Consider the following 23,912-nt stretch of genomic DNA (forward strand, 5'->3'; position numbering starts at 1 on the left):
GGCACGCGTTTGTTCTGCCGTCCCGCTTCACCACCCCCGGCTCGTGTTTGCATGTTGCATTTCACTCGCACGCACTCTGAATGTGAATTTGCCTTTCACTCTGTTGTGTCCAGAAGGCTTTCCGTATTTGTGCGATGTTCTCCTGAAATTCAAATTGGGCTATTGCGCAAGACCTGTTTGCTCAACGCGACTTTGAGATGAACATTTGCTTTAAAATCCGAAAGAATTTGCAATGCTTGATTTAAATTGTAATCAGATGAGGGGAAAATTGTTTGTTTTTGAGGAAAAATAGTCATATTTAGTATTTTTGAAATTAATTTTGATTAAAAGTTGCACTTCTAAAATAAAGTCCTGTATTTTCGAGGGAATTTTTTTTTTTTTTCAAGATTAAAATCCCTTTAATTTCAGGATTGATTGCGCTATTTTGCAAGAATGTAGTCTCATATTTTTAGGAGAGCAAAGTTGTACCGTATTTTCCAGTCTTTAGCGCACCTGTATATAAACTGCCACAACTTTTTATTTTTTATTATTTGTATTTTTTTTAGGGAGGGGGGAAATAAATAAAATAAATAAATAAATAAATAAGGGGGGGGAGACGAAATACAAGCCGCACCAGACTATAAACCGCAGTTTTCCATGTTGGAAAAAAAAAAATCGATTTATTTAGCGTATTTTCTGAACGAACTATAGGGCGCCCCCAGTGGTGGAAAAAAAAATCCACAGAAAGGCTTCACTGTTGTATTAGCTGCTTTGTTAAAAATCAAGGAAAAAAGTAGCGGCTTATAATCCGGCAAATCTGGTAAATTTTGAAGTTTCCACCCAATAAATTGCACTCCAGATGCCGCCTTTCTGATCTGTGGACCCTCACGTCCACCTAATTAAACTCCCTCGTTGCCTTTTCATGGTCTGTTTTCCCCCCAGAGTGAGTCCCGCGCATTATGTCATCCCTTTTGAGATGTGAATAGCGACGCTGCTCTTGTCCCTCCATGATGATCTATATTTAACCCAAGCGCCCCTCTCACGTCCACTCATGTGTGTAAGTCTGCATGCGGACATACATTTACTACATATAATATTAATGACCCGCGGGCACGGAGAAAAATGCGTGCTAGCTGCCATGTGTTTAAGAGCGTGTCGTTATCAAGGAAGTCTCACACGAGAGGTGAGGGCGGAGCGTTTTTGTTGGAAGTCATGCTGGTGCTTTGTTTTGGTTCGGTGGAAAGGAAGGCGATGTGAGCAGGAAGGACAATGAAGCCAAAAGCACGCAGCGTTCTCTTCCACCTCGTCTGACTTGCAAAGTGTTTTGTCGAACACTTGAATACAATTCTTTCTTCTTGTGGAATGATATCTTTGGAAATTCCCATTTTTCAGTGGACCTGTTGGGTCGCGTTGACTTTTTGGAAAAGAAAAGCATCTGAATTCGATTGGAAGAGGGCATGACGTTTATTGCGTAAGCGTCTTCCTTAATTAAATGAGTTGTTTTGTGTTTTCCTGCTTTGTCGCACGTTTTGCAACGGTCGTTTTTTTTTTTTCATGCGTGGGAACGTATAAAGTTGGCATCGATAAAGCTAGGTAATAAAACGTGACATAATAATGTAACGATTCACTCAAGCTTCGATTACATTTTTGATTTTCAGTTTTCTTGTTTTTTTTTTGTCATTTTTTCAATTGTATAACTAATCTGGCAATTAAAATGTTTTAGAATAGAATCATCGTGTTTATTAATCATGATTTTGATATCAATCATATATGTGATTTATTTATTTTTTTTAATTAACCAGTGCTGTCCAGCATTTCGGTAACTAAATCGCAAAAAAAAAAAAAAAAAAATTGCGATAAATCAAAATTTCCTACCACAATTTTTTTGTGAACCTTCTAACAGATATTTACTTGAATATCTTGGAATTAATGTAAAATCACCAAAAATGAAGTCTATTTTATGATTCTTTGATCCTTGAATACGATTTCAAGACGTTTTTCTTCGAAACATTTTTCTAAACTTAAAATACATTTAGTTGTGCCCACGAGCACAACACTTCAGCAGTGTTATTTTGCAAGGCCCCAGAGTTAACGCCTTAATTTTGACAGCCCTATTTCTTACCCTCGTTCAACATTATCGCGATGGATTACTGTGTTCGGCGCTTTCCTTGGTTGTGTGTTTAAAACGACAAAAAAAAAAAAACGCCTGCCGGATCTTCCATTGCAACTCATACTGCGTTTTTTTTTGCTTGATGCATCTTATGTGAAAAATTCTGTCGTTGGTTCCGCAACACCCCCGCCCGCCCCCTTCCTCTGAAACGTCTGACAAGCTCAAACGGGATTAGGATTAGTTGCGTGAGGCTGCCTCCTTTTAACGAGCGCTAATTGACTCTCCGGCAACAGCAGCCAAGTCGTCATCCGCCGAGTTGGGCCGCATCCGCTAAGTGGCGAGCCGGACCGTCGAGGGGTGAGCATCTGTACCCGTTGCGATTAGTCAGGCCTGTCCGTCCGACTGTGCTGTGCGGCTCCCCGTGTAAACAAACACAATCACTTTGTTGAGTCTTTGCACAATTGCTCATTGTTTTTATCGTGATCAGGGGAAATCATTTAAAAAAAAAAAAAAAAGGAGAGAGAGAGAGAGAGGCTGACTTTAACAGTTGAGCCCAAGATGTCCAAATTGCGGTGCAGGTGCCATTTTGTGGCCCATCGTCCGTTTTTGAGCAGCCTGCAGCACATCTACTAAAATGACATTTGACACGGCCTGCGCAATGTTAGTTGAGGCACTAAAGGGAGGAGGTGAGCATGCGGCATAATCATTTCACAGCCATAGGCGTTGACCACAAAAAAAAAAAAAAGGGAATGACTGGAATTGCGTTAAAAAATGCCGCTGGTTACAATTTTCAAGATGTCAGAGGAGACGTGTGATGTTGTTAGATTCTGATGGGATGATAACAGTCGGCAAAAAAAATTGCGAAATCACAACGTCTAAAATGTTTAGATAAATAACGTAAATAGGAACATAATGATGCATAAAAAGAGATTAAACAATTAAATTTTTTTGGCAATAAAAACTTTAAAGTAAGATCAGAATGTAGAAAGGCTTTAGTATTGAATTTTTTTTTTCTTTTTTAAGGGATTGTCATCAGGCTCATTCATTGCACTCATGCCTCCTCAACGATAAAGACAAAAAAAAAAAGATATCTTGATTTTAAACAATTTTCCTTCTCATATCCCGACATCGCTTGATAAAACCATCGATACTTTTCATAATGTCTTTTTGGTCATTAATATACATGACTTCACACGTCACGTGAGATCCTGTCATACCGTGGAAGTAGCGTATCCAAACAAAATGGCGGAAGGCGAGCGTGAAGACTGATGTATTTGTTGTTTTGATCAGGTCGTGTTAAATAAAACGCACATGATTAATTAAACGGCATTGTCAAGTCAATATTCATATTTTTACTAATTGCACCGAGTTGCAGCAAAAAGTTTGTACTAATTGCAGCGTTGGTTCTTCTGAGAAATTCTTGATTGAATCGGGCCTTTGTGTATCGAATCGAATTGATTTTGGAAATTTGACTCTGCTCATCCCTGGCACTAAATTAAACTGAAACATTCTTGTTTTTTTGTTTGTTTGTTTGTTTGTTTTTTCCAGTTTATGAGCGACCCGTTTCCTGTCCACCCAGTAGAACTGGTTGCCATTACCCCGCTGCACTTTGTCACTATGGAACAATAGCGGAGCGAATCTCTTCTTGTTCACAGAAACCCCCGTGGACTAAACAACCCCCCCCCCTCCTCCCAGGAAACACGCAGACAAATCCCACACCCCACCCTTGCCGTCTCCTTTGCCAGTCAGGCGCTGAGGTGGGCAGCGGCCTTGTAATCCCGCTCAAGTGTACTGACTGCAAACGCTCCCTCTTTTGTCATGGCGACTGTTGTCGTTAGCGTCGAGTCGCTCAGCCAACGACGCGAGGGACGTCGGGAGACGGCGTGAAGTTGGCAAAAGGCAGGAAGACGTCCGTCGGACCTGCGGATGGACATGAAATTCAGCAGGGGGTGAAAAGCACATCATGTGTCACCAGCGTCGTCCCTTTTTGCTTGTCAGAGATTGGACCCCGAGCCCGTTTTTGGAACAAACTTAAGCCGCACCGAGGAATGCACTGAACAATGGAGGAATGATTGAATTCTTCTGTCCTTCTTTGGAATATTTTTGCCCTTCGTCTGTTTGGTGGTCTCATAGCGTGAAAGCCCACCAAAAGTGCCTTTTTTTACTTTTTATGATTATTTTTCAACTCTTTGACTTTACAACAGGATCCATTTTTGACATGACCATCAAATAGCTGAAAATCCTCCACCTCACCACTCCTCGACCGCTGAGATAGGGCGCTGACTTTGGCACCCGAGCCTCGCAGCCGTCGCACCATGGTCACGCTGCAGTCCAAATGGCGTTACCTATTCATGTTCCTGGGCATCCAGCTGGTTGTCATGGCGCTGCTGTCCCGGGAAGGCTACCAGAAGAGGGTCAACTACTTCATTCGCATCTTCCGCCAGTTGGACCCCGCCGGGGCGCCGGCTCGGAACCACACGGCCGCCGACGTGCCCCCAAGCGACGTGTACACGAATCTGTCGCACCAATCCAAGGCGCAGAACAACGGAGGAGAGGTCTACTATTGTCCCAGGACGTCTCCTCTCTTACGTAAGTGCCGACGATTTTGGTGTGTTCTGTTGTGTGAAAATACCGTATTTTCCGGACTATAAGCCGCTAGTTTTTTCCTCGATTTTGAACCGTGCGCCTTTTTTGTGGATTTTTCTTTCACTCGTTGATGCGCTCAATAGTTCAGAAAATATGCTAAATAAATCTAGATTTTTATTTATATTTTTTAATTAATTAAATGTTTTTTTTTTTTTAATCTTTTCAAATTTTTTAGAACTGCTGCGTTTTTTTTTAATGCAGGTGCGCTTTATAGTCCGGAAATTACAGTAAACCTCTGCTTTCATCCGACTCGTGCTGCTCATGCAAATCGTCGCGTTAAAGTTTAAAAAAAAAAAAAAAGGACAGGTGTTTATTTTGTCCAGTTTTAGCTCAAGCCTCACGTGAAAAATGATTTTTGCCCAAATAATTGACTTCATTCATCAAAATTGGACCTGAAATTCCTGCTTTCAGAAGAAACATGTTTTCAACACTTTCAGGTTTCTTTTCAGTAAAAAATGTGTCAAGGTGCAAAACACTTTTGGCTCTTTTTAACGAGGTCATGATTCATATTTCCTTTTGTTTGACTTCCTGCATGTTTAACGTTAACTCTATGCTGCCCCGCACTTGTCACACACAACTTTCAACATCCTGATCCTTGCTCATGTTTGCTCTTTGCAAAATGACTTTTTCCTTTTGGGATGTCACACAAAAGGTCAACTACCTGGAAGTACGTCTCGCCCAGAGGAAACTTTGCAGATGCCAAAGTTGGCTTGAAATGCGGTTAGGATTTGGCGCAATTCAAATTCCTTATCAGAACAAATTCTTGTAAGTGCTTTGAAGTGTGTCGTCGGACCAGGTTAGCTGACTACGTGAGATCTATCCTGGGATGTTTCAAAATTTCTTCCTCAATTTGTGGACTTTAAACATGGGCGGAATATGTTGAGCTTTGGATCCAACCACTTGATCATTTTCTCCCCCTCATTTCAGGCGGGCCGATCCACGTCAGCTTCCCGTCAGGCCTCAAGCTGGCTGAGGTGCGACGCAAAAACCCGCTGGTGGAACGCGGCGGGCGCTACCGGCCGCCCAATTGCGAGGCGCGCCACCGCACGGCCGTGGTCATCCCGCACCGCAACCGCGAGAACCACCTCAAGTTCCTTCTTTACCATTTGCACCCCTTCCTGCAGCGCCAGCAGCTCAACTACGCCATCTATGTCATTCACCAGGTCAGTCGGGTTGCGCGCGAGCTCAACAAGCCCGATGGCCGCTCTTCTTAATAGTCGTAAATGTGACAGCAGGAACGCAGGCTGGTGGCGAGGAGCAAATGTGGCTGGCACTTTGTCTTCCTGCTCTTGGGCATAAATATAGCAGCTTTATAATGTCTGTCAAACAATAATAGTCGTGCCTTTCTGGTCGTTCGCCATCTTGTGAACGTGTAGCAACGTGTCATCGACAGATGCTTATCCTCCCGTGATGTCGGCTGTTTCGGTTTGTGTCTCCTGTGCAGGCGGGCAACTACACGTTCAACCGGGCCAAGCTGATGAACGCCGGCTTCCGAGAGGCCATGCGTGAAGAGGACTGGGACTGCCTGTTCTTCCACGATGTGGACCTCATCCCCGAGGATGACCGCAACACATACGTGTGCGAAAGCAACCCCAAGCACGCCGCCATTGCCATGGACAAGTTTGGCTACAAGTGAGTCTCCGCCCTTCACACAAATGTCGTTTCTGCTGATTGCGGCATGTGTTGCCGTCTTTGACTTGGATATTTGTCAAGCGTTTTGTGCGTCTGATTAAGTTTCTGCATATGCTAAGTCTTATTGAAATGCTGCTTAATTGCTTGATTGGTTTCAGGAGTACCTTTATGGGTGGAAACAATTTGTGATTCGGAAAATCTAATTCACAACTTGAGGTCACATTTGGTGTGCCTCAAGGGTCAATGTTGGGCACCATGCTTTTCCTTGCCTACATGGAAACATTTTAATTCAATACAGCAATTTTTTCATTTTGTGTGCCTTATTAATGGCTATTTTAGCAATTTTGAGATTTTTTTTTTTTCCGACGCAATGGATTTTTAATTCAGTCCAACCTAGATGTGGTTTAGAAACGAGCAGTTGGAAATGGCTGAAAAATGTTTTGTACTGCTTCACTTGTCAATCCATAGACCAATTTTGGAATGGGCAGTAGCGAGGTTGTCCGTGAAATGGGGGTGGATTTTTCTGAAACTTTGGAAGTTTTTCGACCACGGTTCAGCAATTTACTCTCTGTTGAATAATGAAGTCCTCTTTTTGTGTGGCACCCTTCTTGCAGGCTTCCGTATCAAATGTACTTCGGAGGAGTGTCGGCTCTCACGCCTCTCCACTACCTCAAAATAAACGGCTTTCCCAACAACTACTGGGGCTGGGGCGGCGAGGACGACGACATCGGAGTCAGGTGAGAAACCTTTCAAAAGAGGACGGTGACGAACATGTTCACAGTCGGAGGGTGACGTGACGTGACGAGTGCGCTTGTCTTTCTAGAGTGTCTCTGGCGGGAATGTCCATCGCGCGTCCGTCCCTGAAGGTGGGCCGTTACAAGATGATCAAACACAAGCTGGACAAAGGCAACGATGTCAACCCAAAGAGGTACGACAAATTGGAAGATTTAATTTTTCAAAAAAATGAAGTTACATGCAAGGAGATTGTTTGAACATTTTGTGATTGAGAATGTTTTACATTTGGAATTAATTAATAATGCTTGTACTCTTGGCATAAATTTTTCATCTTATTTTGTGCATTGGTTTAATATTTTTATTTTGTTCATGGTATTTTGCCTTTTTAAAAAAAAAAAATAATAATTTCTAATTAATCATTTTGTATTTAATACATTTTGTATTAAATTTTGTCTTTTTAACAGAACTAACACAAAAAGGTTTAATTCATTTTGACTTAGTATATTTTTCAAGTTTTAATTCATTCATATTCAGGTGTAAAAATTTAATGTAGCTAAATACTGCTATTTATGATTTTTTTCATTTAATTGAATTGCAATTTTTTTCGGCACATTTCATTTTAACAATGTATTAATTTATTATTATAATTTTTTTTAATAAATCAAAATCATAATGTATTTCACCCCAAAAATGTTTTAATTAATAATTTTTTTTAAAATTGGATTCTTATTTGTGCCGTGTGTGTCCAGGTTCAACATGCTGGCCAAGACGCGCCAGACGTGGAAGCTGGACGGTATGAACACGGCAGAATACGAAGTTTTGTCGCGCGAGTACCTCCCGCTCTACACCAACATCACCGTCTACATCGGCACCGAGGATGGGCTGCACGTGCCGCCGCCGCCACAGCCCACCGTCCCGATCTCCGCCAAGGCCGCCGCCAAGGCCAGTCTGAAAACTGAGAAATAGTCAGTCATCACTTTTTTTTTTTTTTTTTCTTTTGGGCCTTATTCATCCTCGTGACTTGGCACATATTTTGAAGAAGAAAAAAAAACTATCAGCTTCCTGTGTCGTGTTGGACTCTGTGAGTTTATTGACGCCACTGCCACATGCTCGCTGCTCACACCTCCCGATGCCTTCCAATATCTGCTCGATCCTTTCTTCCGATATCGATGCGCCTTCACTTGACTTTTTATTGTTAGTTATGTTTATCGGGCGTATGATGCTACTCCAGTCAACAAATACGAGCCAGTTTAGTCCTTTTCGAGATGATCAGTCATGAGCATATTGTCGCACGCTCTGCAGTAGTTTCACTTTTCATTTTCAAAAGTAATAGTTAAACCCACAAGCCTTCATATTTGACTTTTTGTGGTCGATGGGTATGACAAGATGACGGCCAAAGGTTACAAAATATTGCTTTCTTCAGTTGAGGAATCATTTTGAAATGATACATATCAGAAGTTTTCTGCAATATTTTGCGCACATCTTCTCTAATTTATTTTATTTGACATTTTATAATGTCCATATTTAGTTGGTACCACAAAAAAAAAAACAACAAACCCAAATCTGATTTAATTCCAAAAATAAAATACATTTAAAGAATTTGAATGAAATTTGCGAACGCAAATAATATAAAATTAAAGCGATATTCATTCAGAAATAATTTCATCACCCAATATAATTTTTTTTAATGCCTTGAAGTAGCTTCAAATGGCATGCTAAAATTAAACCTATAAAATGTATATCTGTGGATGAGTTACCTTAATAATTAAAAATGTATATTTTTCATCCATATGCCTAATACAAATTATTTTGTCATTGTGCCAGTGTTGATCCCTGAAGGGAATGTGAGAAAATGTCTATATTTCATGAATAATGAAAAGTTGCGTTCCTCATTTCTCTTGTGATACCTTTTTAACACAGAAATCAGAATGAGTATGAATAATTTCATTTCACTTTTTTGCCTCTGAAGGATGTTTTTTTTTTTCTTTACTTTTTTTTTTATGAACATGGAAGGAAAAAAAAATGCTTCTCCAATCACATACAATATTTAAATTTCACGAATGCAAACTAAATATTGAAATAATGTGTATATTTTCTGATTAGGGGGAAAAAAAAACTTTGCACCTGACTACGACAAATGCTGCACGTCTCCTTCCTTTCATGCAGTAAATGTCCGCTCTTTGCCTTTACCTCCAGCAAGCATACACATCAAACATTCACTTGTGTTCTTACGCAAGATCATTGTCATCTTAATCCACAACGTTGTAATCAGCGTCTCAGGAAGCCGCCAACCAAAGAAAATTTGGCAGAACTGGAGCACGTATACCAGCTATGATGGAAAGTTCTTTGAGCATTTAGTCCATTTCCTCGATATCCAGCTGAAGGTCCGTGCACGAGTACGTTCCTTGTCCTCACTTTTAAGACAATTCAGTGCACTGTGTCTAACGAGTAACAACGCATGCCACTTTTGGCCTGCTTGTACACAAATATTTTTTTTTAATATCCATCTTTAGTTCAATTCACAAGTCCGCTCTTTGTCAAGAAGACCACTCTGTGCAATCGTGATCAATTGATTTGGCCTTGGCAGAATATTGGAGCCACTGTGCATGTTAGCAGGTCAATGCGCTGTAAAAAAAAAAAAAAAAAAAGGTGTCCCGATTTTTGGTTTGTGTCAACTTTTTATGTTGCCGTTTTGCTTTTTGTTTGTTTTGGTGATGTCGCAGGTTAGTACCGAACTGGGGTTCTGTTAGCGTTTTCTTCTGGTGGGTGTGTGTGAGAAGGAGTGTGCATGTTCAGCGCACTCGAGTGGCCTTAAAATCTGTAATAAATTGATTATTCAAGTGATTGCCTTCTCTGGGCTCTAATCATTGAATGAGGGGGGGGCACGATTGTCAAACAAGTTTAGTGAATGAATATATTTTATTTCGCACTTTTCGCTGAAGACTCACAAGGTGCTCATTATATTTAAAATATAATCATACGTTACAGAATTATTTGACAGTAGCTACACAAAACCCACAAAAGTATCTAAAACTTATCTCGGCTTTGTGCATGGCTTCCAGTTGATTTTGCTACTGCCTGGCATGTCGTGGCACAATGTGGTGTTACACTCAAGGTGCACAATTTTAAATTTGGACTTCCCTGTTTAATAAAACCGATGCAACGAGAGTTTCGGGTTTGCGGTCTCACTAGTTGGTGTATGATTTATTTATTTATTTTTTGTGCTGTAATTATTTAGGTCAGTTTGTCTACTTTGTGTGTAATTCCACCGACCACCACTAGATGGGATCACAGTATGTAGTTTGAGACTGTAAATTTGAAAGAACAAAAAAAAAACGTGCAGAATCTCGCCCAGTTTTTATTTTGTTGTTGAAAATGAATGATTGTCATCCTCTGCAATCCTGCTTTTCACGCCTACCGAAAGCGATGGTCGAAGGGTGATTTTTATAACGTACAACTTCTCTAAGAATGAACAGCGACATAAGAGGGGTGCACTGCATCCTTAACCCACAGTGAGTCGAACCCGCCTCCAGGTTTCCTTTTTCCTGCCCGATATTTTATGAGCTGTTGAAGGTGATGTCATTGTACTTGATGATTTTGCCGTTGCGCATGACCACCTCCTTCTGCGCCCATGTTTCCACCTCACCGTTCTTCTGCTCGAAGCGACGCACCATCACCCGACCGGTGGCGGGCAGCTGGCACGGCAGATCGCGAGCGGCCTCCCGGTACAAGCCCAACTTCATCATGTCCTTGGTCAGATCCAGTCCGGCGGCTGCAGGGACCAGCGCTTGGATCCTCTGCGGTGAGAGCGAGCGGGGTTGTCTTGGGTCGCGGTGCAGATGTTTAATGTCCGGTCGAGGGGTGCGCTCCCACCCCAGCGGAGAGCCACGCTTGTTCGGAGAATGCGCTGAAAAAAGTGTCATTCAATGAGTAGTGATTCTACGCAGGGTCCCTCTTGTGGTATGTGAAAGAATCACCGGATTAAACTTTTTAAATTTATTTTTAGATTTTATGTATGATTTTTTTTTTTTTTTTTTCTATTTTTTTTTCAAAAGCACTGATGAACATTCAATGTGTTTTCCGCAATGGGGAGGAGTTTGGGGGGGGGGACTCCCAAACGTGTTTTAAAATTAAATAAAAAAATAAATCGGCACGTTTGTGGATCTGTGGGTGCGAAATTTGGAGTATCGAGGGGTTGACTGTATTTTTAAGTTGTAACGTCACCATTCACCACTAGATGGCAGAGTTGTATTTCATTTTAACATCAATTAATTTCCATTTCCTTGTTATGCACCTCGCCGCTCTTTGTTGAACGGAGACGCTCCCCTCCGGCCCGGTGACGCAGACCGGTTCCTGGTCCTCGGCGGAGTGAGGTGTCCCTGAACCCCGCCGGCTCTCCTCATGTCGCCGATGATGCCCACCATGGAGGACCTTAGGGCGGGGTTGCTCTCCACCATCCTGCACACGGCCTGGCAGTAGGGCTGGTCGAGCATCACCTCCCGGATCTTGGCCGGGCACACGCTGGGGGTGTGCAGTCGGACGCGAGCGCAAAGCTCGGCGATGATCTTGCCCATGGCCCACACGTCCGAGCGTTGGTCCCGCTGGCTGTGGCGCTGCAGCACCTCGGGGGCCGAGTAGGCCTCGTTGCCCATGTCCACGGCCGAGTTGAGGCCGCGCCGGAAGAACTTGGCCAGGCCGAGGTCGATGATCACGGCTCTGTTGGTGTTGTGTTCCACCTGGAGGCGGAGAAACATCGGGTCATCGCGAACGCCATTTAAAAAAATCTTACCAGCCGTCCCCACCATGATGTTTTCAGGCTTGAGGTCTTGATGGACAATATCTCGAGAGTGGAGGTGCAGAAGACCCTCACACATGCCCACGATGATTTTGCCTCGATTTGTTGGAGTCAACTGTAAAAAATGAATCATGAAAAAGTGGGAGCGTTTCAACGACAAAACCTGCTTTTCGTCCCTCGGGCTTGAATGCATTTACATGTGTCGAATTAACATGGTGTGGTCAAATACTTTTGAGGAGTAATTATTTGATGAAACGGGGTGAAGTACATCCCGCAACGTTCTTCAATCCAATCCTCCAAATTTATATGGTCAAAATTCTTGTCATATTAGTTGCACTTGTTGAGCACAAACGTTTCGTCACGGTGCTCACCTGTATTTTGGACTTTGTCGTCTTAAAGATGGTCGTCTCCAGGTCCTCTCCAAAGATAAACTCCAGCGGAATGATCCATTTCCCGTCTTTCAGGTTGATATTGCCCAGCAGCTTGACGATATTCGGGTGATCGGCTTTGCTGCGAATAGACGTGAGGAAAACAGCCAAATGACAAAAGAAACAAAACACTTCATTCTGGTGTACAATGTCGAAACGTGACTGGTTTTACGTCACCGTACTGTTTTTTTAGTTACTGCTACTCACTTGTACACTTCGCACTCCCTCTCCAGGTCCTTCCTGCTGATGAGGTGCTGAGGAACCTTCTTGATGGCGGCCCAGGTCTCATTATACTTCTCCCGGTACACCTTGCCGAAGCAGCCTTGTGCCAGAGTCCCCGTGGAGTACGCCATCCGAGCTACCGTTGTCAGTGCTAAGCGCCGCCAGTATTTACAACACACACACACACACACACAGTTCACGTCATTAGGTCACACCTGCATGACCTTTTGGGATCCAAAACAAGGAGATATCAAGCAAAACTGAATTGAGTGATTTGCAAAGTTCACTTCATGGACAAACATGTCAGTGTGGAGAACGACTGATAATTATCGGTGTACATAAAATGGAGAATCGGAGCGGGTCTAATATTGAGCCTTGAGGCACACCTTTTGACTATTTTTATGAAAAGCAAACTTGAGTATTTCTATACACATTAACGGAGTTATATTTTTTTTGCTTTAGTCTCTAAATCTGGTTGTGCAATTCTGTATGTGTGTTAAAAATGAAATGCAAAATACGGTATAATTGAAATGATTGATGAGATAAGGGAAAAAAATACACTTAAAAAATACACTTTTCACAGGGAAAAGGGTTGAATGACAGCAACAAACATTTAACAGCTCTTGCTAATATGCACATAGTTTTAATATTGGTTGATACCTTTTCTACAGGAATATTAAAAAAAAATAAAAATATATATATATATATATATATATATTTTTTTTTTTCCCCCTCTGCCTCGGTGAGTCATTGGACTTAAACCTGAACGTGCGTTTACACCAAACTGATCTCTGGTCTGATTACAAAGAAAAGAATGACAAACTGGAAAAACCACCAGCGATAACAAAAGGATGCAAAATATGACCTGCATTTTAACCCTCAGATGTATAACCTACCCAAGACATGAACTCTTCCAGGAGTGGAGGAAGAAAGAAAAAAAAAAGAAACGTCTTTCATTTTGGTTAGAGATGAAATATTAAAAAAACGAAAAATAAATAAGAGTCATTTCATGTTCGCCATGTTCATTTGTCACTTTTTATTCACATTCTACCAAAGAATCAATCCATCAGGCATCAAAACATTTTTGTGTGCCGCTCTGTCTGTACGACTTTATGGAGGACGAAGACAAATAGAATTAATTCAAAAAGTCCGGACACATGACACTGTCCACACATACGCACACAAACATCTTCTCTCTTTTCACTTTGCATGTGCAGCTGTCACAAAGCTACTTGCTTCAATCCATCAATTTGGGAGATTGTTCTAAACCCGGATGCAGGCCCTCACTGACTTTAATGTCCACAGCGGGCCATGTTTCTAGAAAAAAAATTCAAAAGGAAAATGTTTGAATGGAACACCAAACTATAAATCACTACAAATATGCACAAACATTCAGGTACATGCACACACTAGCTCACGCAGAGAAATACGTGAGCAGGTTAGCTTTTATTTACAAGGAAGTTAGAAATATTGTATTCTGTCAATGAGGAACAAGTTAAATAATACTTACATGCATGTTGGCGTGTCATGAAATCCTGGGTGGCGAGACTTCTTGGGACAGTAAATGTCAATTGACGTCCAGAGTTGCCAGGAAACGAATGTTCATAGGAAATGCTTGCGGTCATTTTTGAGCCCGCTCATGGAAGAGTGGGGTAGTGATACGAAAACGGCAATTTCTTAAAATTAATGAAAAATTCAATAAAAATACGAATGGCCTCATGTCATAAACATGTTTCATGAGGAATATCTGGAATAGGAAAATATTATGACTTTTGAAGTATAACACCCCATGGGGCCATTTTTGACCCCACTTATGCATTTGAGGCATAGATGTCAAACTCTGGCCCGCGGGCCAAATTTGGCCCGCAGTGTAATTATATTTGGCCCGCAAGGCTATACCCAATGACTACTATACCATTTTGCATTCCATATGATAATAATAACATTCAAAATAATAGTAATTTTAAAAAAATAAACATTGTATTGCATTAATAAAACCACTTGTAATAAAAAAAATCCATAAAAAATCAGCATTTATATTGTTTTTGAAAAACGTAAATTTCTGGCCCAAGGCTTTGTTCAAGTTTTTCTTTTCGGCCCATTGTGTATTTGAGTTTGACACCCCTGATCTAAGGGTTAAGCAAGAATGAATGAATAAAATCAGAATATATCATCAAGTCAGCCTTCTGCTGATATAAAGCAAATATAGATTCGGTCTTCTTACCGTTGAGGCAGAGCAGAAGCGTCAGGTCTGAACATGAATCGACATAGTTATCACTTTTATCATACCTGCTCGGTTTGGAACCACGCCCCCTTCGAAGCTGGCGGCCTTGGGAGGGCCTGTCCCGGCCTGACTGACTTTCATTGTATGATAGTCAATTTGAGACAAATAAAGCAGAACAAAAACAGGTAGCGAGTTTTATTGAAGCGCTTATCTTATTTGGACTGTGTTGCTAACCAAAAACAGCAGCACCAAAAGCAGCACCTAAATTCAAGCTTTACTTGGCATATATGTTGACAAACCAAAAAGTTCCCTTTTCCATTTACTAGTAAATGGAAACTAAATAGAAAGATATACTGAGATGGTTTTAGTTCCACACAGGAAATAAAACTGAACTGTCAGTAACATCTATTACACCAAATGGAAAGCGCTTTGCTACAGCTCCAGTTGTTGTGAAATGCGCTATATAAATAGTTGTATTGTATTGTAATATTATTATTGTCAACTAATGTAAGTAGTCTCCAATTTTGTAGTGTCGTGTACATATTCGAGCGGGAAGATATGCGTGCTCGAATTTTCAAACTAACTCCGAGAGGATGTTGAACATTAACAAAACAACATTGTGATAACCTTATTGCCAAACGGGACGTGCCACTTTTAGAAGTAGGGGAGAGCAACTTAGTTTAGTGGCCATTTACGTTCGTATTCGCAACATGGTTTTGCTAAACAAACGACTTTGCAATTATACATGTTTGTTATTCTCTTTTTATCTGGATTTTGCGTTAAATGAGTCACTGCTTATCAGAATGAACGTTTAATTCGATTATACTCCCCTCCATGTTTCGCAACATGTCTGAACTTACACCTGCGTGGTGCGTTCAGGTACTTTCCTCCTTGGCGAAACTGGGCACGTCACAAAATGGAGTTGACGCTACCTGGTTGACGGGCAAATACACGTTTAGAGGCTGAGCAGAACATTATGTGAAGTTGTTTTCCGGACAACGTTTCGAATAAGAAACACGATATTCATTGCGTAATTCGCGGAGGACGGCGGAATGAAGATCTTTTGGGCGTTATTTATCGCCGCAGCTCTGGCGACAGGTAAGAAAGAGTTTTCGCCTCAACTGGGTGGGCCCGCTTCCGCCTTAGACGGTGGACGTTTTTTTTCCACTTACATTTTGTGTTTTGTTTTGCTTTGTCCGGATTCCATCCATTTATTTCTGTGAAATTACTATTTTGGGTGCTTTCAGGCTATTACACACCATGAGAGGTTTCAAAGAGCTTTTTGGAAACTGAATTGTCGGCTAAAGTATTGCGTTCTTTGAGTGTACAAAATGGCGTTCGGGATAATTCAATAAAATTTGACGTTGAGATGTCAATCACATTTGCTGTGTTCGCTGCTGTTGTCAAAGTTTTTCATCACATTGTAATAATGAAGGTTACGTTTGGCACTCACTTGAAGAAATGTTATTGAGACACCATGACCCAGTTACCATTATTCTCAATATTGGCTGTTAAAGAGGAGTTGCTGGTGTACAGTGAAATTTATAAAATAGATTTAATTTAAAATTAATTTGGGTGTATCAAATGGCCTTAATCTCTTAATGGATCTTAACGTGACTGATTGTCAAATGAATCCTGTCACATTTCTCTTTGTGGTTGCCATATTTTCAACGTGTTTTTTATTTTAATCAAACTGGGGACTGTTTCAATTAACTTTTTTTTTGGGAGGGGGGCGAAATTTAAGCTATATTGGCAATAAAACAGTATCCAAGTTGTTGTGTTGGGATATATTGGGTGATACAGATATATACTGAATTTAGGTTATTTTATTTTAACATAATCCTTAACCTTTAATAAGATATCAAAGCAACTATAAAAAAGTCAAACTGTTCAGTATAAAGATAAAATAAACTCCCACGCATAATAGCCAAGTGCTTAAATTTAATGGGACCAAAAAAAAAGGGCTTTCACTTACGAATATTTTTACAATCAATAATTTGATGAATTATTCCATCGATTACTCAACAGGCTTGTAGTCACAAGTATACGTTCTCGGTTTCACGTCTCCAGCTGTCCACAGCTCTACTTTGTAGTAATGACACAAAACTTTATTTTTAGCCGCTTTTAGTTTTAAGATCATCCACCACCCCCTTCCGCCTGCATGCCAGTGCACCACAAAGATCCTTTCATTGCCTCAGTTTTCACTAGTTTTCCACACACTGGGCTCGTCATCCGTTAGTAGAATCAAGAAGCCAGATTGTTCATGGGTAATATGTCTCCTGTATGCGTCATTACTCTTGAGTATCAAGAGATGACAGAGCAGGTGACTCATCACTGGCTCATGGTGATACTAGTAGTCGTGACGAAATAAACACTCCTTACATAACATGTTCTTTTTCCTGCGTATGAAATTTGGAAGTGGACCCCTCCGACTTTATTCAGATCGCCTCGGGCTCTAAAACCGCTGACATTGCAAAAATTATTGCTTGACCGGCACTGCGCCGTCATTTAGAATTCTGGTATTGCGCTCCAGCAAAGCAGTGGCGCCGTGTCAAAAATGGTCAGGAGGTGCTGATAAAACTGTTAAAGAGACAAAGAAAGAAAAATTCCTAAAATAATTAAATTAAAAAAAAAAAAATCCTCTTGACGTAGAAAACTTTGTACGAGCCCGTGGAGGGCGAGCCATCCACGTGTCTAATTTATCGGAACGATGCTACATCTGTCAGAATTTGATCCAATGAAAACCCGGCATTCCGTTTATATTCTTTTCATTCAGAGTCGGCCATGGCCGTGTCGGTGAGCAGCCCGGTGAAACGTTACGTGGTCATCCTGTTCCAGCCCGTCACGCTCACCTGCCACTTCCAGACCACCGCCACGCAGCCGCCGGTGGTCACGTGGCGCTACAAGTCGTACTGCCGCGACCCGGTGCAGGCGGCGCTCAATCCCAGCAGCGCCGACAACATCCTGTCGCAGAACAACCCCAACTACGACCCCAACATCGAGTGCGCCGACAGCCAGCGCACGGTGCGCATCGTGGCCTCCAAGCAGGGCAGCGCCGTCACGCTGGGCAGCGCGTACCAAGGGCGCAGGATCAGCATCATCAACAGTGAGTGCAAAAAAAAGACAACGCATTCTTTCTTCAATGACAATCAGAACAAAATTCTCCTTTTTACTGATGAAGTGTGAAGCAAAAATGGTTTGCATTTTCTCCGACTGTTTTGATATTATGTTAATATTTTGTCATTCCTTTGCAATGACTCACTGACCTTGGATGAGCTTTGAAAATATTTTTTTCTCAGTGACAAATGTTTTTTTTTTGTTTTATTTATTAATGGATTTTATTTCCTTAATTGTTTTAGCTTCCAAATAACAAATTAACAATTTTGTAACGTGACAAAAAAGACAAATTTCTACAAATGTATTTTTTTTGATAATTATTATTAATCCCTTTGTGATTAATAACCGTTTATGTAATAACTCAGCGGTCATCTTTTCTTGTGTCCTCCCCGCCAGATGCTGACCTGAACATCGCACAGACGGCGTGGGGCGACAGCGGTGTCTATGTGTGCTCCGTTATCTCCTCGCAAGACCTCTCGGGCAACGGAGAGGACTACACCGAGCTCATTGTCTTGGGTAAACGCCAATGAGTGACCTTACGTCTTACTTCTGGCCTTCTCCTTCTCTTGGATTTAGTCCGACCACAAATACACTAAATGGACAAAAGTATTGAGACGTAACAATTAATCAATCTCATCAGCTGAGATTCCCGGTCAGAAAGCTTTCGTATAAAATTGAGCAAATAGCGATGGATCTGTCCAAGCGGTCAAGTCGTGTTTTCCAGCTAAAACGGCGCACACGACCTAGTAATTGTGGCTTTATCTTTCTTTCGCAGAGAGAAAGTCAAATACTACTGACCTGCTGCCTGGCATTGACTTACTGGTTATGGAAGGTAGTACAAAAGTGGTACAAAAATTTTAGTCCATTTGAATATGCTTGAACCCTCCTTTGACTCCATGAATACAAAAGCAAGGCCTTCGTTGGCATTAAAATGTCTCAAGTCAACCTTTTACAAAAAAAAATAAAAAATACATCTTTCAAAAAGGAAATTTCATCAATATGTTAAAATATTTAGAGTGACCGAATGTACATTTTCCAATGAAAACAAGGCTAAAATGTAAAAAGCAAAATATGTTAAGAAAATGTTTCTTCTCATCAGTCATCTCTTCTTTTTCTTCTTCTTTTCCCGCTTTTAGTGAGTTTGCCTTTGCAGCGCCGCCGGTGTTGTCATGCCTCGCAGAAACGGGCTCTACCAGTTTGTCAGAAGCGCTGTTGTTTATCTCCGATATGAAAGCAGACGTTTTCACAATTAGTTATTTCATAATGACTGGATTATTACCTCTGCCAAGGACCGCATACACGAGATAATGCAGCGATGTTTTTTTTTTTTTTTTTTTTCATAAAAAAGAATGAACCTGCCCCTCATTTTAAAAACTCAAAAACGTGTCGTATTGAAATAAAACGTAATTCATCGCAATCGCAGTACGTTCTGGCATTATCAAGTATCGGTATTCAAATATAAGTGCCGGTATCCGTGCGACATTTAATTGTGGCGCCAATTTTCTAACCAAAACCACAGAACGCAATCTATTATCTTTCGAATGAATTCGAGTGAGGAGTTTTACCGCTGCTTTTCAAAACATGACTTGTGTTACGTGGAGACTTTGTTTCGTTCGGCGCCGACTGACACATGGTCACGCCGCAATGTTGTGTGCGTTCACGTTGGTGTTTCGGGGGAACTACGCCACTCATTGGTTCCACCAAGTCTGCTTTGATTCTTGCAGTTCCTCCATAAGAGTCCTTTTTGGTTTTGTTTAAACTGCAATTTGACTTCAATAAAGATGTCCGATTTACTGTATTTCCAAAGTATTTTGTGTGTGTGTTTATTTATTTTTTCTATGTCCAGATTGGCTGCTGGTGGTGGTGGTGGTTTTGGGCTTTCTGTTGCTCCTGCTGCTGATTGGCATCTGCTGGTGTCAGTGCTGTCCGCACACGTGCTGCTGCTACGTCAGCTGCCCCTGCTGCCCCGACCGATGCTGCTGCCCGCGGGCACGTGAGTACTTGGCCGAAATTGACCTTCCGTTTGCTTGGATACAAATAGTTGCGGGGTATTTGTAGAATTGGGAAAAAAAGTGCCGGTTCCAAGCGTTTACCGTCGAACTTTACTGATGACATTAACATGACGTCTCTGTGGTGCGGCAGTGTACGAGGCAGGTAAGGCGGTGAAGAAGGGCATGGCCAACCATTACGCCACCACCGTCTACGCCCCCAGCATGTACGCCCAGCCGGCCTATAGCGGGCCGCTCGCCCACCAGCCCGCCATGCCGCTGCTTCCTTTGCCCAACGGCGTCGGGGTGCCGCCCTCGCAGAACGGGTACGGACGCGAGTACGACGGCACCAGCTCCGGTGAGGAAAAATAAAATATGATAGGAGTAATTTCCTGTACGTGTGTTTCATTGAATTGGAATGTTAATGTTTGCGTGTAGTGGGTCAAGGTTCCCAGGTGCCTCTGATGCATAACCAAGATGGCGGCGGTGGCGACAATAGTAAGTCCACAGGAAGTCTGTGCGAAAAGTCAACTGTAAATATTCCAAAATCTACCCGTGTGTTGTTGTAATGACTACATTTCTGGAAATAGCGGCGGCTATGTTTAATTTGCTCAACAAATGTTCCAGCTCGGAGTGGCTATCGCATCCAGGTGGACCCTGACGGCAACGCCACGCGCGCCATTTACTACATGGAGAGAGAGCTCGCCAACTTGGACCCGTCCAGACCCGCCAACTACAACCGCTGTGAGTCACTTGGCACACACCAGACAGATAATTATGTGATTGTTTTGTTTTTTTTTGTCTCTGGAGTGTGATAAGTAAATGCTGAATACATAATCATATATTTAGGGCTGAAACGATTGGTGGAATAACTCAAATGCTTCCATTACCGTCGTCAAATGTCGGCTCACGAGAAGATGTGAAGTTGGTGAGTGTGAGTTTAAAGTTAATTTCTTGTGTTCCGTTCTCAGTGGACAACGCGAGCGAGGTGACTTCGCTGCACGACAGCACCGACCCGCGATCGCGCGGCGGTCGTCCGCAACCGCCGGCGCTGTCCACCGTTTACGACGACGACGAGGGCATGAGCACCATCAGCAGCGTGTCGCAACACGTGCACCGCCGCCCGGACGAGCCGCCGCGTCGAGGCTACGTGGGCGACCGGGCCCGCGCCCGCTCCATGGAGAACCTGGACGACATCGGACGCCGCTACGGGCGCGACGGCCGCGATGATTACCCGCCGCACCGACGCCCGGATGAGCCCCGAGGCAGGAGAGGGTGAGTTGCTGCTCTTCAAAGGTGGTCAGTGTGTGGTCAATCTGTTTTTATGTTGTTGTTTTTTTTCCCCGCCCACCCACGTCATTTCTAGATAGCGTTATAGAAAGTCAGTTAAACGTGAGCGACATTTTGAAAGTAACCGCTCTTTAGCTCTGACGACGATTGGAGCAGCAGCGGCCGCGCTGGCTACGACAGAGACGACCGCCGACGCCGCGACTATTCCCCGGATGACTATCGAAGAGGAGCGGGCGGAGGAGGGTACGGCGCCCTTCCGGGGAGGCGCAGCCGCAGTCGCGACGACCTGATGGACCTGGAGAGGGATCGCCGACCGGCAGGCGGCCGCGACAGGAGAGACGACTACGACGACAGCTTCCTGAGAGAGGCCATGGAGAGGAAGAGGCTGGGCGAGCAGCAGAGAGCTCGCAGCCGAGACCGATTGGAGAGCGACGGGGCGCGTTCGGACCGAGGCAGGGCTCCGCCCTCCCGGGGTCCCCCACCCCTGCCTCTGATCCCGCCTTCGGGTCCCAGCGCTTTACCGCCGCCCTACAGCGACGACGAGAGCATGACATCATCTAAGAAAAGCAACTTGCGCAAGGTGAGGACCGGCTCTGACACCCCCAACAAAATGTACTCATAGTGCCCTCTGGAAATTTTTTTTTTTTTTTAAATCAGCCCGGACATAATTTTAATAATTTTCACCAATTGACACGGAATTGGGTCAACATGTCTATCATAAGACGGTGAAGCAAACAAGTGCAAGTGTGGTTATCCTGGTGACATTTTTTTTTAGGATTTTAAGGGTGCCCAACACAATTTACCAAACACTCACTCAGTCGCCAATAACCAATTGGCACAATATTGAAGGGACATCTGTTTTTTTTCTTCCAGAATGGAGCTGTGAGCCGGGAAAGCTTGGTGGTGTGAGGCGACCACAACAGGAAGCGCATTAAAAAAAAAAGAAGAAAAAAAAACAAGTAAATGTTGAGACTGTACAGTTTTTATCACTCAAATTTGCTGTGCTGAGTCTTTAGTTTTTATCTACTTCACTTACAAACTGTGTCGCAAATTGAATATAAATGTCTATGTGTGAGAGATGCACAAAGAGCTGTCGTGTAATTTTATGTATTTTATGAAACATTGTGGCTGCCACAAGTGCCTTCAAACTGTACAGAAGTGTCGACGTTTAGTTTTACTCATATCCTTTTATTTAGTAGCTATATAGACTTGGTGGGATTTTAGATTTTTTTTTAGAACACCTTTTTTTATATTTGTACTTTGCTACTTTCTTCATGAATTTTATCAATTTTAAAAATGATGTTGTACAGCTGACCATGTAAATGTTCATCACGGGCAGAAAAACGTCTTTTATCAAATAAAGCCTTTGTCGTGCTTGGCCATTTTGCATAATGGCTTTTTAAACACTAGAGGGCGCCATCACCCTACAGCGGTTGCCTTTATTATTTGCTTTTAGAATATTCCCAACAAATCAAATAAATATAAATTGTGTACATATAATGTGCAGTTGTATCTTTTATGAACTTAAAAAAATATTTTTTACATACACATGTCAACTTTTTCCCCACTCATCCTTGAATGACCTGGTCTACTCGTCTATTTTAAAAAATAAAACTTGGCCCTTGCGCTCCAAAGTATTCCCACGCCAAAGGATTCACGCTTTTTTTGGTGTGTTTATGAATGATACCATAGATGGCAAAGAAGGATAAAACTGAAAACCGTTGATCAGGGAACCAAAGGGAGAGACTTGCCTCCCAGGTTGCTCATTTGAATTTTACTGTGCAACAGTTTGTTTGCAATATTAGACAATGTCTTCATCATCTAGATGAGATGTGCATGATCATTCTTCTGAAGCTGGTAATAAAAATGCAGCATTTTGAGTTTAAAAAAAGCTAGCAGGGCCTTTTAAAGGGGCGGACATGATGACATCACAACGAGAGAGAGTGAGAAGCCGAAGTAGAGGAGGAGGAGGACGACTCTGCCCCATATCCATCAATCCACCCCGTCTGGCTAATGAGGTAGGAGCTCTCATTTATTCTAACGAACAATCATCCGTAAAAGCCTTGTTTTTTTTCCCAGGGTTTTTTTTTTTTGACAAGGCTGCGATAATTTACTGTTTTGTATTCACGCTAATTATTAGTGATGTCATTTTAATAACGGCACTTTAAAGACATGTTATATGTGTGGGATTTGATCTGTAGCATTGTGAGATTGCAAGGCAAATATTTGGACAGAGGGGGAAAAAAATAGTTTTTGAGCTATTGAGGCGTCATTAATATTCCTGATGTCATTTTACAGAGGGTATTTCAGTTTTTTTTATTAAAACTATTTTTATTCTGTACATTAATTATTCAAGTAATTCCGTTTTTATTTTTCATCTTATTTCTGTCCTTGTATTTTTTTTTATTAAAATACGGTTTCTTTTTATTTTCATTTTATTTTTTCAACATAGAATTTTAACAGTGACTCTTAAAAGTTATAAACACTCCGTGCACCCTAAATTGACATATTCATCACATTTTAAAATTGTTTTATATAATAAACAAAATGACGCAAGTATTGAAAAAATAACTATAGCAATTAGTTGAAATGTGTGGGGCAGACCTTATGAAAAGCTCTTGCATTATGGCGAGCGCTCCCTAGGTTGAGCACCCTGGCACAAATGGAAAACACAGATTTTTCCACACTTGAAAGGGCAAACTACGATTTTTTTTTTCCCTCTCAATGTGACATTCTTCTTATTTTC

At 42.0% G+C, this 23,912-nt stretch overlaps 3 protein-coding genes across 4 annotated transcripts; 2 read left to right on the forward strand and 1 right to left on the reverse strand.

Moving 5' to 3' along the window:
• Window positions 1–4,114: 4,114 nt before the first annotated feature.
• On the forward strand, window positions 4,115–9,947 carry LOC148328589 (beta-1,4-galactosyltransferase 3). The gene is made up of 6 exons (XM_088306384.1): window positions 4,115–4,678; window positions 5,663–5,898; window positions 6,180–6,367; window positions 6,982–7,104; window positions 7,191–7,295; window positions 7,852–9,947. Exons 1-6 carry the CDS (start codon window positions 4,405–4,407, stop codon window positions 8,066–8,068), a joined length of 1,143 nt encoding a protein of 380 aa, XP_088162510.1. The 5' UTR covers window positions 4,115–4,404; the 3' UTR covers window positions 8,069–9,947.
• A 495-nt stretch (window positions 9,948–10,442) lies between these two features.
• Window positions 10,443–14,809, reverse strand: LOC148328590 (uncharacterized). Its single transcript, XM_088306383.1, has 6 exons — window positions 14,772–14,809; window positions 12,533–12,698; window positions 12,269–12,407; window positions 11,905–12,012; window positions 11,397–11,838; window positions 10,443–11,009 (listed from the first exon to the last, which is right to left on the reverse strand). Exons 2-6 carry the CDS (start codon window positions 12,676–12,678, stop codon window positions 10,660–10,662), a joined length of 1,185 nt encoding a protein of 394 aa, XP_088162509.1. The 5' UTR covers window positions 12,679–12,698; window positions 14,772–14,809; the 3' UTR covers window positions 10,443–10,659.
• Window positions 14,810–15,667: 858 nt separating this feature from the next.
• lsr (lipolysis stimulated lipoprotein receptor) lies at window positions 15,668–22,666 on the forward strand. Of its 2 annotated transcripts, XM_088307733.1 has the most exons (11): window positions 15,668–15,869; window positions 17,548–17,877; window positions 18,285–18,404; window positions 18,664–18,720; window positions 19,735–19,881; window positions 20,031–20,234; window positions 20,315–20,374; window positions 20,504–20,620; window positions 20,848–21,151; window positions 21,302–21,746; window positions 22,040–22,666. In XM_088307733.1, the coding sequence occupies exons 1-11, from the start codon at window positions 15,824–15,826 to the stop codon at window positions 22,073–22,075; spliced, it is 1,866 nt and encodes a 621-aa protein (XP_088163859.1). In that variant the 5' UTR covers window positions 15,668–15,823; the 3' UTR covers window positions 22,076–22,666. The 2 variants fall into 2 exon arrangements, with proteins under 2 accessions (XP_088163859.1, XP_088163860.1); XM_088307734.1 differs by lacking the exon at window positions 18,664–18,720.
• Window positions 22,667–23,912: the final 1,246 nt, after the last annotated feature.

This window comes from Idiotropiscis lumnitzeri, chromosome 10 (genome assembly GCF_059441095.1).
Source record: "Idiotropiscis lumnitzeri isolate Australia: NSW breed Sydney's pygmy pipehorse chromosome 10, RoL_Ilum_1.0, whole genome shotgun sequence".
In the NCBI taxonomy this organism is placed as follows: Eukaryota; Metazoa; Chordata; class Actinopteri; order Syngnathiformes; family Syngnathidae; genus Idiotropiscis; species Idiotropiscis lumnitzeri.

Coding starts and splice junctions, on each gene's coding strand:
- LOC148328590 (XM_088306383.1), bottom strand. CDS start 12,678: ATGGCGTACTCCACGGGGACTCTGGCACAAGGCTGCTTCGGCAAGGTG. Junction 12,013..12,268: donor CGACAAAGTCCAAAATACAG/GTGAGCACCGTG, acceptor CATTTTTTACAG/TTGACTCCAACAAATCGAGG. Junction 11,010..11,396: donor GTTCAACAAAGAGCGGCGAG/GTGCATAACAAG, acceptor CACTTTTTTCAG/CGCATTCTCCGAACAAGCGT.
- lsr (XM_088307733.1), top strand. CDS start 15,824: ATGAAGATCTTTTGGGCGTTATTTATCGCCGCAGCTCTGGCGACAG. Junction 20,235..20,314: donor GTACGACGGCACCAGCTCCG/GTGAGGAAAAAT, acceptor GTTTGCGTGTAG/TGGGTCAAGGTTCCCAGGTG. Junction 20,621..20,847: donor ACCCGCCAACTACAACCGCT/GTGAGTCACTTG, acceptor TTCCGTTCTCAG/TGGACAACGCGAGCGAGGTG.
- LOC148328589 (XM_088306384.1), top strand. CDS start 4,405: ATGGTCACGCTGCAGTCCAAATGGCGTTACCTATTCATGTTCCTGGGC. Junction 4,679..5,662: donor CAGGACGTCTCCTCTCTTAC/GTAAGTGCCGAC, acceptor CCCTCATTTCAG/GCGGGCCGATCCACGTCAGC. Junction 7,105..7,190: donor GACGACGACATCGGAGTCAG/GTGAGAAACCTT, acceptor TTGTCTTTCTAG/AGTGTCTCTGGCGGGAATGT.